Raw genomic sequence first — 16,853 nt, forward strand, 5'->3', positions numbered from 1 at the left:
CATTTCCGCCCAGGACAAAGGCGGCCTGAGCCTTCCTGCACGAATGGGGAGCCGGCCAAAGGGCACCCTAAAACACCGGGACGTTCTCCGGGGGGCACCACCTCCTCTCCATCTTCTCCCCGTCCTTCCCTCTCCCACGGCGGGGAGGCCCCCGCAGCGCTGGAGCTCTCAGGGTCGGCAAAGAGGACGAATTTCATTCACCGAGCGCATGCGTCGAAGGCGGCGGGAAGGAGCTGTAAAACCGGAGCTGGCTGGGGCAAGGATCCACAGGACACCAACAGAGCCGGAGCCTTTCACGTTATAAACATTTATTTATAGATGTACAATTGTATAATTAATTCTAAATCGAGAGATACAGCCTCTGTGAGCATCCGTTAGGATCTACGCCTTCTCGCTCGTTATTATCCATGGATATCTACTTGGGGGAAAAAAAAAAAATCAAAAGGTTTTGGCGGGCAGGCTCTGGGCAAGGAATGCTGTTGTGCAAGACACTCGCACCTTTTGCGAACATGATTTTTGTTTAACCCCCTCCCCATGATCTCTTCACGCCGGCTAGCCGGTGCCTCTAGTAAGAGCTATTTCCAAATGCCGTACTTCCACCCAATTCCTTCCAAAGGCGGAGGAATCATTTAAAAAAAAAAAAAAGAAGGAAAAAACCCCTTAAAATCAGGTCCAAGTCATGGTGGCTGTGGGACAGTAAGGCTTGCAGTTAACGGGAGGGCTGATATTTTGCAAAATAAATAAATAGAAGACAACAGAGCACATGGATTCCTAACAATAAAGAAATGAAACCACCTTACCTCCCACCTCTTCCAGCCCCAGCCACCCCCCCGGGAGCTGCCGCGCTTTTGATTCATTCCCCTGAGGGTGTCGGGGGACGGTTCTTACTGGAAATGTCCTTAGACAAAAATGAACTGCAGAGTACCAAAAAAACCCAGAGTCCAGTTTATTCCACGGGAGGTAGCTCCGCTCATGCCGGTTTTGCTTCAAAGAGACGACTCCTAACCTGGAGCGCCCTCCCACCGCCCTAACGCCGGTCCTGCCCGACGGCGATCGCGTGAGAGACGCGCTGCAGAGCTCAGGCGGGGTCCGAGGAGAGATCAGGCGCGCTCTCCGATCTCCCCCCGGCAAAACTTCTTTCAACAGAAGCAATAGAAAGCTCCGTTTCTTATGAATTAGCAGTATTTTACAGGTCTCCTCTAGGAAACGTTAGAGATAGAGTGTCAAGGCCACAACCACATTGCAAACGGGAGTGCTGGTGGGCGAGGAACCCCAAGTGTAGGACACACAAAAAAAAAAAACCAACAAAGGGAGACGGCTCGTGGAAAGCCCTCTTTACAGAACGAATGCCGCACGCTGATTACGAGGCAAAATTAAAGCAGACTCTGCAAAAAAAGAAGTTATGTGCACAAACAAACCCAACGACTGATGAGTGAAAACCATCCAGGACAATCTTTCCCGTCACCGAGTGCGACGCCCGGGGCTCAGCTGACCCGCTGCAGCTTCTGCCAACGCTGCAAAACCACACCACAAATCTGGACAGTTTCCCCGATTTCTTTCTTACCCCCTACAGATTTGGAATTTCTTTTATTAAAACCCGAAAGGCAGGTATCGACATCCCAAGCCGCAGAACGCCGCTGTCCTCCAGAAAGCAAAATACAGTAACTGCGAAGTGATTCTTGTTTTAGTGTGTCAGGCAGGAAAGCGCTGCAGAGCGAGACACCCTGGGAAGAGACTTCCCGCTTCCCTGTTTACCAAACCAGGCAGAAAACAAAATAATTTAATCATCCAAGCCCCTGCATAGTTTAAAAGTACAACATATATACAGCTATAAATTAATTCTAAATAGATTATATTTTCTTCTCTTTTTCCTAAAGCTTTCTTTTATCACCAAATTGTCAAATTTCTCTCTCCGGCGGCAGTGACCAGCGCAGTCGCGAAGGGTCTCCTTTTGCTTCACGGCTTCTGCAGTTAGCTCGTGTTATTTTACACTCTACGCGTTTGTTCTCGGGGTTGTGGATCCCAGGAGCAACGAGACTGTCGCACGGCAGCGGTGTCGGAAGGGAAGGAGGAAGACGGGCAGCTTGATTTCCTGTCCTAATCGCTGCCTGAGACATAGGTCGAACGGCGGAGACAGGCAGAAAGAGGGCAGTTGTGCGTTGCTAATTCTCCAATTCCATTTTTAAGATAAGGTTTGATTCTTTTAAATACCAAGTCTGTCACCTCGGCTCAGTGCACTTCACCAAAAGTCTTCAGGCATTTCAAGAGTCTGGGAACAAAAGCGGTAGCGGTGTCAGTCTCCGGACGATCGCACGTCACCGTACCTCCCCCTTTCCTTCCCCCCTCCCCATTACAGGCAGCAGCTTTTTCAGTCGCGCTCTTTCAATCCGCAGCAGGCCCTCTGCCTGAGAGAAGCCTTCTTTTCAGACCACGGGTACAGAAAGGGAATTAAAGAAAAGCAGGTAATTAATGCTGGTCTATCGTCAAAGAAGAGGCGCAGTTATCAAAACAAGAGAGCGGGCGTATCAAGATAAGAATGGTTCCAAAAACAGGATACACCCAAAAAAAGGCCGAATGCGACCCAGAGGATTTGCTTTAAAGGCCAAACCTTCAGACGCGCTCCCTTTGCCAAGGAAAATAAAAATCAAACAAAACCTCCTTTGCTAAACCTTGTGTCTACAAATCAAACAGCTAGATGTCCAACGTCCCCAAGAAGCCTTTGCAAGCCTAAATGGTGTCCGTACAACTAACGCTTGGTGCAAGCTTCACCTCCGATTTATTTTCTATAGAAACCCTGTTTTCAAATAATTTTGTGGTAGGAGGGACCTGTATGTTTTACAGCCATCCCAGCAGTATCCGGTAGGCAAAATCAGCCCAGAAAATTAAGCAGAAAAAGGACTCCAAACTCCGCGCCAATTTTTTTTCATTACTTTTGTGCAGCTCTCCCTGGACCCAGCATACCCGGTCTCACGCGTGCTATCTGGGCTCGCCTTAATTCAAGCTCTCCAACCCCCAACTCTTCCAGACTCCCCCTCAGCTGCTTTTACTTTGATTCCCAGTTTAACGCAGTAAGTTACTTCTACAACCTGCTGTGAATTCTGGCCATTTGCTTTGTTCTCCTTGAGCGGCATGGGAAGGCAACGGGAGGGCAAGGAACATCTGTTTAGTAGGAGTCCATTCCCTGTCATCATATTGCTTCAAGTGCCAGGGGATAACAGCTTTTTCAGTAAAACAGACAAGAAAGCAACCAAAAAAAGGTTCATTAAAATGTGGCTGCTGGCTGCCATGGCCGGTAAAAAACCTTCCAACCAGCCGAGGCGCACATAGCCGCTGTATCAAATGCGCAGTTGACAAGACCTCAGCTGAGTCGCCAACACGCCCAGGGCTTTTGCTCTGTTCCTAGAGACCCGACAGCGGCAGTGCCAGAGAAAACAGGGAGCTTGGAGAGAGCCGAGGGTGCCGACATGCAAACTAAACAAAATCAATTTCCCAATTAACGAGTGTACGCTTGACGGAGGGGGGTGCTTCCCCCTGTGACGTGTGTGCATCCAGAGGAGACTCGTGAAGATCTGTGTCTCAAACAGAGATTTAAGTAAGTATGAAAAGCACTATCGTGCCCTGCTCCGCTGCCAGGGGAAGCATCACCGGCTCGTACTTAGACCTCTGCTGAGCGGGCAGGCGGTGACTATCCGTGCAGAGAGGCTTGAACGTCTGACAGTCTGCTACAGCTGGGGGTGCCCATCTTCTGTGCTCGCTGGTACAGATCCGAGTCTCCGAAGTAGCGTGCCCGGTACAACAAGCCTTCCTCTGCAGAGGGAAAAGCCCAGCGTTACAGACGAGATGTGGAAGGAGACCCACCCGCCGGGCCACGTCCCACCACGGGTTCTGCTGGGAACAGGAGGCACCTCGAGTTCTTCAAGGCGAGGTGAAGCACAGGATGAAGCTGAGGAAATGCCCCGTGCCCTTTAGGACAGGATGGGCGTAACATTTGCTGACAGCTCATCCATCCCAGGGAAAGCCTTAGGAACCTGACAGGACCTGCCTCTAGTCCCAGGAGGCACATGAGGCAGCCTACACAAAGGTTACCCCAGCAGAAACGCAGAGGCTCAGAGATGGGTGCATCGACCTCATTTGGCACCACTGGGGGCTCTGACAGCCCCTCCTGCCTCCCAGGTGCTCAAATCCTACCCCAGCCCCTGCTCCAAGAGCTGGGAACAGGCGGGCAGAGAAGTCAGGTCACCCCTGGGATTTGGCAAACAGTTTGCTGCCCTCGCCACACTCTCCTGCCTGGCTAGAGGGCCAGATCACCTCCGTCCCTCCCAACCCTGCGTGCCTTCAGCAGCAGGCAAGGCGACGTCAGTGCTGCCACCGCAGCCTTCAGAGCAGGGATGGGATGCGGGATGGAGGACACAGCAGACTTTCAGACACGGTCCTCGAACAACTAAAATATTACGCAGAGCTATCGGGGGCCTCCTGAAAATGAGATGACTGCAACCTTCCCCCTCCACTGGAAATCAGAGATATCCTACTGACACGGCAGGGAACCTCCGGGGCACAACTCCTGTCTGACCAGTTCTACAGCAGCATTAAAAAACAAAACAAAACAAAAAAACCCCACATACTGGATTTGTCACGAATTCATAGATAGGAAAAAAAGCCAACACCACAGGAAATGTGCTTGCACCATGTTAAAGTGTAACTTTAGCATAACTCAGTCCCCAATAGAAGACCCTTCTGAAGCCGACCTCGTGCAGCAGCCAAGACCCTCCGCTCCCGACCCCATACTACTCACTCTGCTGCTTCTCTTTCCAGCAGTTATTTCGAAGGTTTGCAATGTAGTCGTCTTCCACGCTCCTTTCAACATTTTTCAGGTTCGTGCCCGTATATTCATCTGCAAAGTTCTCGGATACGTAGTAGACGACTTTCAAGTGCTCTGTCACTCTCCTCTGTATGTGACCCACAGACCTAGTTCAGGGAGAAGAGGCAGAACAGTGTAGGACACGCTTCAAGGGCAGAGGAAAAAGCTCCCAGCTCTTTATAATGCACAACATGCCACGATACCAAACCGCTGAAAACATACATCACTCCTATGCATCCACAGACTTGAAGGTTTGGAAAGGAGAAGCATTTCTGGTGGAAACGGAACGCCAACACAGGGAGAGAAAACCTGCCAGGCCTCTAGCTAGGTGGGCAGAGCTCTGAATACAGACATAACTCTGAGGCAGATTGCCCAAGGCCTAAACCCACTTAAAATAAAGTGTTCATTAGAATTTTCAGCACTAATTAAACCTCTCTGCAATTTCCTTGCTGACGACACCACCATCTGTTTTTGGCGGTGAGCCCCAAGGATGGTTACAAAGCTCGGAGGCTGATGCTTGCGCGGTGCAGGGTGAGAGCAGCCAGCGAGGCAGAACGGTGCCCGCGCAGCGGAGGACGGCAGCGCCGAGGTGAGGGCAGAGCAGGGGCTGGCTGTCACAGCTCCCCAGCAACCCCCCCCCCTTGCTCAGCAAGGCTGCCCGTCGGTCGAACCCAGTCCCCTCTGCTAAGATATCTGCTAACCCCAAGAGCGTCAGCTTCCTCTACCACATCACATGCTGCAACGAACACTGTTGCTGCAAGAACAAAACTAGACCCGCTCTGCACTCGAGCCTGCACTGACTAGTACAGAAAGCACTTTCTAGAAGGAAATCTCTTCTTACCCTACCCCTGTGGATTTGCATTTCAGACAGAGTCCTGTACTTATTTTCCTCAACACTCCAGCAAACCTAGAGATACTCACTAGGGCGTGTTTGCAAGCTGTAACACAGGACCTGTGCCCAAACACTGGATTCATCAGGAACAGCTCCAATTGGAGATGTGCCCAAAGTTTCCCATAATAAATACCAGCTGGCTTGCTGCATTAAAAGCAAGCCCGATTCTTAAGCCAGGTGTAAACATTAACTCATCTGGCTCGCCCTTCAGTCTGTTATCAGGGTTTACAGGAGTGATTCAAAGACTCCTGCACGTTTCATCAAGGTCCAGCACTCAGGGACGAGCGGTGGGTAACCGGATAGACTGAACATGACCAAAAAGCTCTCTTGGCATTTTTTGAGACAAAGGCTAACGCATCTCCGGCAGTGCCTGCTGGCAGAGATGCAGTCTGGAAGAAGCTCAGCTCACTATTTAACCCGTCAAGACAGAGCTCTAAGCTCTCCCGAAGTTCATATTCCTCTTCTGTATAAAGATGAACTACAGAGGCTATAAAGTATGCCCTCAAAGGAGGAGTATTTAAGCTCACAGAGCTTCAGCAGCATGCGCTGGAGTGTAAAGCATGAAAATAAGGGCAGGAGCTGGCACAAGAAACCTGCCACCTGAAGTCAGACATGCAATTAAGTCAGGCAAATTCGATGAGGTGTTAATGAAGAGCAGGGTGGCACAGACAGGCCCACAACTAGACAGGTCTTTTGGCAGAAAGCTAGTTTTTGGAAGAGATTTACAAAGGCAACGGAGTGACAAATGGTTCTTTAGGACCATTCTGTCGCCTTTCTCAGCGACAGCTTCACTATCAAGAAGTGGCATTAAAATCTCCGTGCGCCATTAAAACCTCACCAGGTTCAAAAGCTTCTCGCCTTCTGCTCACTGAGTTCAGCGCGGCAAGCTCCAGCTTTCTGCCAAACGACAGCCAAGCACAGCATCTCCCTTTACATCAGGCAGCAAAAGGGGCCCGGCTGCCTGCACGAGCGAGCAAGCGAGCAGCACCGCCTGCCGGCACAGCACGCCTTTTGCTCCCGAGCTAACTTCGTTTGAAGTGCCTTGGTCACTCAGGGAGAATGACAGAGGACTGGAACGGCTCATTTGCCACTCTTGTCCAAATCCAAACTTGGAAATCGGTTTGCTTGCTGCTAGTCAAGCACGCAGAGACAGGGACAGCACAGGGAACGGGGAACCAAGCAGCAGAGAAACCCCTGGGGCTCAGGGATGGCTTTCCTCTGACAGCTGACAAGGCTGGAAGCAAATCCCTGCCCACTTAAAAGCTGCCCTCCACTGAATGTCTTCTCGCCCCATAAACCGCCTCTTCACCAGTATAAAACAAACTGGTATAGATATATCATGCTTAATTTTATAGTCCTAATATCAACTGCAGAAATCACATCTCAATACTCTTTAGCCTCTCAGAATAACCCTTAACTGCGCCCTCTTCAAAACCGCTCCACTGTTCAGTTCCAAGCACTAATGTCACAGTCTTTACCTTGGACCCGAAAGCTGAGCTGGGTTTTATAGTATTTAACATCATCGATGGCAAATGTTGTCACCTGTGAAACTAAACAGGGCCCACTGGCTGTAACCAAGTCTACCCTCTTTAAATACGCATGAGGAACTTGCACTGACAATACATTAAGCTTTTGTCAAGAATGATGCAAGCAGCCAGAAATCAAGCCTGTTTTCCCATTCTTTGTTGGCACTGCAAAGTGAGTAAGAATAAAGACTCATTTCATTTGTCAGCCAAGTGAGCAGATCGGGGCATTTCCACAGGATCTAGAATAAAACAGCTTCACTTTCACATAGTAAATGTCTGGCCATAGCTATTTCATGGCAAGATTAGAGTTCAAAAATGAGATTTCTCTGGGAGTGTCTTTTACTCTACCGGAGTGTCTTTTATACCTTCTTCTCTTCCTCTGTTGTTTTGTATCAGGCATAAAACTGAGGCTTTCATGAAGAACAGATCTGGCTTTTGTTTATCACACCCCAATTTTAACTCTACATCTCAATTCATTCTGCATATGGGATGTGGGTGCTGGGCTACAGTCTCTCGTCTGTCCCTTTCTAGGACAGACCCACAGCTGCGGGTATGGGCTGCAGAAGGTCCCTGTCAAACAACATCCTCCCTTAGGCAAGTGAGCACCCTCCAACCTTCCCCACACCTTCCATCTCAAGACCTGTTTGAGAACCAGGAGGCCTTCACTGATGTGCGAGACATCTGGCAGCAAGAGCAACTGTGTGATGAGATAAAGCAACAACAACAAAAAAAAAGACAGGAAAAACAGAGAGCCTAGATCCCTACCCCATCACGCCACCCCGCCCTCCAGAACCCACCCCCCGCCCCAGCTGGATAAGTTTTAGAGTAATGGGTACTAACGGCCTCTGGCTCAAACTGTAGGGTGGGCTGGAGACCATCATCTGGCTGAGAGCAGACACAATGATCAGGATGAGGATAGGCATCAGCTGGACAAACAACCCAAGGCCACCCTGAAGGAACAGAAACACACAGTGGAGTGCCACCCAATCACTTGTACACTAGGATCCCATAGCATTGCTCTCTCTCCCTCTCAGCCCTAACACAACCTCGATTCTCCTGCTTTTCGCAGGCATTTGGCTTAGGAGGCACCCCAAAATAACTGGGGGGGAACCCAGCAGCTCACAGTTCCCCTCCAGAAAGGACAGCGTGACTCCAAAGGTCCAAACCCACTGCCCCTTCTCCAGATGTGACAAAGGGCAGAGGGAACTGGCAGGGGGAACCTTGTGAGTGAATTTCAAAAGCCTCGTGCCCATGTTTTGTTTTTCTAGAGCATATGTGGTTTCTGTCCTGCTTGTGCTAGTGAGCAGAACTGGTTTTATGGAAAGCCTTCTCCCCTCTTCAATATCAGATGAAAGTAATTCCCCCTCTACCTCACCTCCTGAGGTCCCTCCAGTTCCAGCAGAATACACTTTCCCCTTTAAGTTCTTGTTGTTTGTTTTCTAAAAAAAAAAATAATTGGCTATCGCCAGAAAACAGTAATCTTCAATATATAACCCTGGTATCTTAAATAAGAAGTCCCTCATTCTCACTTCTCTAGACCAGAGGGCTTGAAGCGCTGGAGATATAATTAGATTTTCTGTGGTGAGAAAACATAAAAATAGCTCATGCTATAAAGCGTCTTCCTTGGTTAATTAAGCATCACAGATTAGAAACACCCCATCTTCAATACTGGAATAAAAGGGAGAATGAGTTCATGTTAGGAGGAGCCACGAGTATCCACATTATCTGAAAACTGGATTTACCTTTTGAAATTACAGAATTAAATCAGAAAGGAAATGCTTATCTTGTGGTAAAGACTGGTACACTTTACTGGTGCAATCTTATTTCAAGGCGGCACTGTTTCAAGACACACCAGCATTTTCCCCACTGGACGACAGCTATGAGAGTCCCAGGAGAACAACCACCAGTAAATTAAACCGCAACTTGGTGTAAATTCTGAAGGCAGCTCACTTCCCACGACTCCAGCTTTCTGTTCAGGGGGGTGGAAACAAGCAGGACTGTTTCACAAGACAGTCACACCAACTAGCTCGCAATTCATGTATCGGAAAAACCTTTAAACTCCCAGCCCCCGCCTGTTCTCCACTTACGTCACCCTGATGTTCTCGTCTGTCCTGCCTCTGATGGTAGGTATATCGCATCCTGCCATTGCTGTATACGTGAACACTACCTATAGGCAAAACAAAACTGTTACACAAAAGTCAGAGCATGTAAGATGGTGCTGGCTGGCCAGGAAGGAACCGCAAAAGGTGGCCATGTTCCATGTCAGCCTCACCAATAAAAACACAGTAGGAAAAAGTAGACTGGGTGCTGACAACAGCAAATTCAGGAATTGTAACTTTGAACATTGCCAGAATGGGCTTGATCTGTTTCTTTGGTCCGGGCCACACTCAGCAAAGATGTAAGAGATTGTAAAGGAATCCATGCTGTGCTCGCACTTAGATCTGGTCTGCCGTTGCCACTGCTCTCAGTTTAGCCTACTTCACATAGCCAGCAGCATGCCAGCCAGTTCAGAGCTGGAAGAAGGAGGGCACATCTGCCCGGCTGGGCTGCTTCCAGGCTGGAGCTGGGATGTCTCAGTGAAATGGTGATTTGACAGACTTGGGCTATTCCTGAGATCCCTGCATACGTCCCAGTGCACAAGGTGCCTGTCCATGGTTTTGGTCAGCAGGCCACGTGGCCAAAGCCCCTGACTCAAGCCACTCCATCATGCTGTCTTGACAGGGATGGCTGTAGCTTTAGGATGAAGCGGATATGGGACTTCACTGGAGACTGATAAAAGAATTCAAACAAAAAAAATCTATTCATCAGCTGAAGCCAACATTTAATAAAATGAGCTATATAAGCCACAGCTGAAAAAGAAGTATTCCTAAGGTGTACCGAGCATGTACGTCTGAAGGCGAACAGAGACCCATCTATAGGATTTTGTAGGATCACATGAAAATTCAGGTTGGAAGTGACCTCGTGAGGTCCAACCACCTGCTCAAAGCAGGGTCAGCTATGTAGAGAGAATATCTTGTACAGGCCTCCTCGCTTCTAGTTGAATTTACTTTAGATTAAAAAATTACAACTACAAAAAGAAATAATTTTGGTAGTTTTTCCACCCCAAAACCAGAGCTCTTCCATGTCTTGTTTTAAATGTCAAAACTACAGCTGAAAAGGGAGACCGGCTGAGAAAGCGGTCCTGAATTCTCTTGGGACAGTGAGAAAGGAAAAAAAGACTGAGCTAAAATAGCAACCTGCTGTTTTTACTGGAGTAGCTTTACCTCTCTGACAGGCAGAACATGAATGCTCCAAAAGGCTTCAAGATGCCTTTGCAAGTACTTGACATTAGTGTGTTAATTCTTACATACCAGATAGGAAAGAGCTACCAGAGTAAATCTTCTCAATTGAAACAAAAATACTTATTTTTCCAAGTTGGTCCACAGAGGTCAAAGAACCACTGCCTCCACTGCCAGTCAAATCTGACTAGAGCAAATACAAGGGAGTCTCCTAAAATACCCTTATCCTTATATTAAATCTGTGTCTTTTTGATCAGAACTGACCAAGTGAAGGAACAGTCACTCGGTTCTTTCCTGCTACCCAAACCATGATCAGTACTGTGGATAGACAGGATACAGATTTAATTTTCAATTCAAGAGGTTTAAATTACGCTCTAGAAATAACACTGTCCTCTTTTTTACGGGACACAGTGGAAAGAAGGAAGTGGACACTGATCTCAGAGAAACTGCTTCAGCTGCGTGGCAGAGCAGATATAGATCAAGAACAAGGCCCAGGCATTACCATAGTTTGTTCTGATGAGAAGATTTAACTTCTAAAACCACCAAGCAGAAAAGGCTTCTTCAAAATAGGATTATTTTTACAACTAGCCTTAAAGCAAGTCATTTTTTGTTCTAACATTCAACCCAACCTAATAACAGCTAATGTTGCCAGCATGCAAACAAATACCTGAAGTTGGGAAGAAGTCCAGCTCTGATGGTATTACCTGCTGGATGCCGAGTTCTCCAAGTACCCATCTGAACAATTTAGAAAACGCTAGGTGTTTAGGTCATGTATGAAGGAGAACTCTCTCTCATCAAACTCAGCAATCCTTGCACAGCCGAGTAAACCACTACTGCATTGTTGCTCTGTCAAAAGGATCAGGTCCCATTCAAGAGATTAAGGTTTAACATGCTTACTAGAAGGAAAACCACCACCAAAAAACATGTTGAAGAGGTCCTCGGGGGAGATGTCTGCCTCAAACCCGCGGTGGAAGTCCGAGTGACTGTGTCCATGCCGAGCAGCGTTGAGTTTCTCATCTCCAAACTGGTCATATTGCTTCCTCTTCTCTGGGTTGCTCAATACCGCGTAGGCATTACCAATAGCTGAAATATTGACAATAAGGAAGCAATTAGCTTCTTTCTTCTACAGATAATACATTTAGCCCTACAAACTGCCAGGACTTGCCTTTCTCATTACACAAATGAGATTCTCAACTACCCATGTCTTTTCAACAGGCTACTTCAGCAGCGCAGCACTAGTACCTGGCACGCTTCTCTGGCAAACACAGACAGAAGGAAACCGCACCAAAAGACTCAATGAAAAAGGCCTTAATGAATTCAAGTGAAGAAGTTACGATGACTGGTATGAATTCGGTATATGTCCCTAGAGAAACCCTCTCAGATGAATGAAACTATGAATTGCGAAGGAAATACTGGTAGTAGAGCAGCTACATGTTTCACTTAATTCAACTTGTTATTTCTTTTGAACAACTAATGCCCAAATCCTTCAGCTGTAAGCAACTGTACAGGAAAACACAATTTTAGTTGACAAATTTTATTCAAAAGTGGCATTAAGGGAATTCAATGTCATAGCCTAAAACCAGAACTGCAAAGAATTTAAATATGGGCTAGATCCCTGAAAGAGACTTTAAAACCTCCCATAAAAGCTCGTAAGGGAACGTTGGCTAGAAGTTGTGTCTGTCAGCTATGAATTTCAAAGTTTCCAGATGCCAGAAGTAAGGTGTGTAATTACAAGGACTATTAAACAGTGCCTGTGACAGTGGAAATGTACTGGAACTAAACCCCCGCCAGTTCCCCAGCAACCTCAGCAGCACGTTTGAGCCTTTCTACCAGAATGTCTGCCTGCCACCCTCCTATTTCTGTACTTCTCTCTCGACTTACCACTTCCCCTCTGTACCAACCCACCCAAGAGCCTCCCTACGTGACTGCAGAGCCCATCTCCTCTCCTCCGTGTCGTAAGGAGGCAAAGATGGTCATGGCAGTAGTTGCCTGGTGTGTAAGAGACAGGGGCAGAAGTGACAGAAAAGGGAGATACATGCCCTTTGGAGGAGATGAACTCCAAGATTCAACATTTTCCGGGTAGTCAGATCGAGGTGTACGGTTTCTTCTTGGACTAGAGATTTGGAGCGTGGAGTAATGTCAATACGCTTGTTCTCCTTCTTGGTTATAATTAGTGCACACAGAGCAAACATTTCTACAACCAGGCAAGGAAGCTGGATGACAAGGACTGACTCTCAGCATATTCACTTGTTCTTTCAAACTGTGCGGTTAAGCAACGAAAATGGAGCGACTGCCTTTCTGCTGACAAAGCCCAAGAAACACCTCATTCCAAATCAGGATTTTAGCTCAAAGGAGCCAGGTTCAACTCTTCTTCCAACGTCAGCCAAAGGTAGTGATGCAAATCTGCTACAAGACAGACTGTAGCCAACTGCAACTACGGACCGAAACAAGGTCTCAGGACAAGATGTAACGCTTTATCAGCTGTCACTGGGAAGACGAATGCCAAGACTTCAGCTAACACATCAACGTAAGAAAAAATTAACTAAAATCCTCATAGCAGTGCACGTTTCCCCCTTCACCCTCTGGAACCAAACAGCTGGACTTCAGCGACCCCTGCAAACTAGGAGCTCAGCTGGGGGACTGAAGGACGGGGGAGCCAACGAGGCAAGGCTTGGAGGAGAGATAATCTGAGAGCAGATAGCTCTGCAGTGGGGGATAAAGGGCACCTTGCTTAACGCACGACTTCTGGCATGTAACTCTTGTCAAAGCCTTTGGCAAACATCATTATTTAAGATTACAGGTGAAGAAACCTGCCTTTCGCCACTTAGCAAGGATTGAAGGGTAAACTATCGAACAGCGGCTTACTGCACATACGGCGTAGATAGATGTCTGCAGATGCTCACTCTTTAATCTGTCCCCCGTACTAAAACAGGCTCTCCCAAGTAGCTGGGGGTCAGCTTGTTATTTGCTAACAGCAACACACTTATCAGTTATGGATTTAAGTCTTAAAAGACTTGAACAAACCTTACATAAGACTTTTACTGCTGAATTCATGTCTACTAGAAGCTTACCTGAGTACTGTATCAATACACTCACACCAGGCTAGCCTTGCTCCCTGCTCCAGCAGAAGTCTCAGGCATTTCACTTCCAAGACGGCCAGAATCAGACCACAGTATTTAAATGGCTTAACACTGCAAAATCAGTGCTGTACAACTGGTATCAAGAAGTTTTCCGTCTAGCTCAATGATAATAATCAAAATTCCACAGCTTGCAAAGCAAAATGGGGTTATATGTTCCAAGCAATAGCATTTCTCTTGGAAAATTATTCCAGTTTTAAGGTATCTTATTACCCAGGAAACATCCCTGCTGCATTTGTACAGAGGCCCTGAGAATCAGGCTCTTTACAGCAGAACTGAAGTTCCTGGTGACCTTCTTTGAGTTCTGGCTGGGCTCAGCTGTATGGCTGGGGCAGTTTCACCCTAGAAATTTTCACCTGGGGTTTCTATCCACTAATTCCATCTGCAGCCTTTCACAACAGTCAGGTGCCGAGTGCTTGCTTAGAAACCTGAAGGCTTACTGGCTGCCCAAAATGCTGAATGAGTGGAAGAGTCTAAATACCAGTTCTGAAGAAGACTGAGTTTCCTTCCATTGGGCCTGCCCAGCAACATTTCTCTCGAGGGATTCGTGAACCCAAGAGCTGCCTCCAGTGCTGCACAACTTACTGGGTTTCTGCTGGATTTGTCAGTAGACAGGGGTGCACCCAGCACCTGCCCCGTGCGGGACAGCTGCAGGACTTGGAGCTTCTCCCTGTTAGGTGAATGCTCCTGCATCTCTCCAAAAAAAAAAAGACGGTTAACCTCCCGAGGGAATTTCCTCCTGAGCAGCGTGGCAGGAGGCTGGAGCAACACACAGGAAGGGCTGCTAGGAGAAAAGGAAGGAAGGCTTCTCCTTGTCCGACTAGCAGAGGTGAAGCCTATCCATGGCCAACCTGTGTTTAGTATTTTAAGCTTAGAGTATACTTTGTTCATAATATAACCAGCTCAGAAGAAAAGATACAACTTTACTAAGAGCAGCTTTATTTCACTTTACCTGACTCGTGAGGTTGTTTTTAAGAGTTCTTGATAGCCCAACTCAGCACCATCGCCTGATAGCTGAGGGCAAATCACAAAGTTGGAAATGTTCTTTACCTTTAAATGCCTCTGTAGCCCCTGGTGCGTGGTTCTTATCTGGGTGAAATTTCAGTGCAAGTTTCCGGTAAGCCTTTTTCAGGTCCTCATCAGAAGCTTCTCTATTTACTCCCAGAATTTCATAGTAATCTTTGCATTGCTTTACCCTGCCAGTAGAGAGGGGAGAAAACACGGACAGTTAGTTTCAGCTGTGAAAACCACTTTGCATTGAATACATCGACTCTGCAACATCTCACACATCACAGTTTCGATCAAAGTTGTTCAATGAGCTCTGGTTTACTCAGCCCTAATTCCTCAGAGGGTGACCCAATTTTTTTCACCGACTCATTCCCGCTGTGCCTGCATTACTAGCACACAAACACTCTCACAGAACAAGTCAAGCCAGTAGAGGTAGAAGGGCCTCTCCTCAGGCAATGATATCAACCGCTGAAGTATGTGATTGGCAAATAAGCTTCAGATTCATCATGCTCATGTTTTGGAGGCTGTTTGGGAGGGACTAAACTGCAGGCCGGGATCTGAAAGATAGCTGGGCTATTGGCCTTCTTCCTCCTCTCCTCAGACTCAGTTAATTCACAGACCTAAAAATAACATCAGCTGAATTCTAGAGGAAGAAAGAGGGAGCTGCCCAGGCCTGTGTGAGCAGCCCAGCTCGTTCTGGGTACACTCGCAGCCCAGCGATGGTTCCTCCTCATGTGACTTCGATGAAATAGAATACAGCAGGCTCGGTTTTTGGAAAAATGGATGACGTAACAAGCATCCCCGTAAGTCCATTAGCCAGAGCAGCTCTTGCGCAATTCAGACCATGCCCATAACCTGAAACAAAGTTTACCAAGTGACTGTGCCTGCAGTTCAGTCCTTCAACTTCCAGTATTTGCAAACGGTAGAAAGGAATAAAGAACAGCTTCAAACAGGGTTAGGAAAACCGGTGACTGGATAAACATGCCCTGGGACTTTCCTGCAGAAGCTTTAGAAGTGTATCATGCTAATAGAGCGAAGCATCCTGCGGTGGATTTCTACTTTATCAGGCTCTAAGAGAGACCATGAGCAGAATATCATCAGAAGAGAGGAAGAAGGATGTGTCCTGTCACTTGCTACTAGAGCAAAGCTTAGAGCAGGACGGCTGCCTACTGCAAGCTACGAGCCATGACTTCCACCTACAGGATCTCAGGACCGCATGGGATTTTTCACAGTATTATTGCATAACACTAAAGCAAACATTAATGTTAAGTCCATGAGATGAATGCATCCAAAATGCCTCTTTGGACCTCAGACTGGAAAAGGCCTACGTGCCTACAGTTCTAGCCCTCGTACATGCCTTTGGGGGAAAAATCTCATCCCTTGTAGACCCAACCCAGCTGCCTCCCAGGGCTGCTGTAGCTATAAATCCTCCTAGATACCTTTCTAAACTCCTAGTGAATGAAAAACAACTCGATACGGTTCAAAGCTGACCAGATCTCTTCACAACACGGCACAGAACATGAGTTGTTGTCCAACTCTACCTACTCTTTCTGCCTTCCTCCTTCATGTTCCATCATTACATCTTTCAAACATTGTGAAAAACAGACTGGTATCAAGTACTAAACTCAAACTATAAGTTGAAGTCATGGAGAGTTGCGCACACACCTCTTCACTGCATCCACCTGGTCCTGAGTGTAGCCCTTGGGGGCCTCCCCACCAGCCTCTCCGTTGGCCGATGGGAAGTCTCCGCTCATTTTCTTGAACTGGGAATTTGTGGACTCCCTGGATTGGGACTGGCCATTGGCTGATTGCTCGTTCTTGTTGAGTGATTCAAGCAGAACTGAAATGAGAAAAAGATGAAAAGAAAAAAAAAAAGTTAAGAGACTGCCAAGCTCAATCTGCCCTTCCCACTCTCCCATAAACAGACCCCTCTTCACCTTTGCCACCGCTCTAAGACCCCCCCATCCTTCGTCAGAAAGACCCTCACCTTTTCAACCAACCCTTGAGCTCCTGCTGCTTCTGGCCCAGATGTGAGGGCTACTGCTGTAGATATTGCCTGCTTCTCCCAAAGCACGCAACCTCCACCAAAATCCCAGGCCTACCCAGCCGGACAGTCCGGGAGCCACAGTGGACCACCAAAGCGGTGCGGCCTTG

The 16,853-nt window shown here is 47.6% G+C and overlaps 1 protein-coding gene across 1 annotated transcript; it reads right to left on the bottom strand.

The window, feature by feature from the left end:
- Positions 1–2,029: 2,029 nt before the first annotated feature.
- On the bottom strand, positions 2,030–16,534 carry DNAJB12 (DnaJ (Hsp40) homolog, subfamily B, member 12). The gene is made up of 8 exons (XM_009586420.1): positions 16,365–16,534; positions 14,742–14,887; positions 11,448–11,637; positions 9,364–9,439; positions 8,117–8,226; positions 4,793–4,965; positions 3,656–3,807; positions 2,030–2,269 (listed from the first exon to the last, which is right to left on the bottom strand). The coding sequence occupies exons 1-7, from the start codon at positions 16,451–16,453 to the stop codon at positions 3,686–3,688; spliced, it is 906 nt and encodes a 301-aa protein (XP_009584715.1). The 5' UTR covers positions 16,454–16,534; the 3' UTR covers positions 2,030–2,269; positions 3,656–3,685.
- Between the last annotated feature and the right edge of the window lie 319 nt (positions 16,535–16,853).

The sequence above is a fragment of the Fulmarus glacialis genome, unplaced genomic scaffold, assembly GCF_000690835.1.
Source record: "Fulmarus glacialis isolate BGI_N327 unplaced genomic scaffold, ASM69083v1 scaffold7371, whole genome shotgun sequence".
NCBI classification, from domain to species: Eukaryota; Metazoa; Chordata; class Aves; order Procellariiformes; family Procellariidae; genus Fulmarus; species Fulmarus glacialis.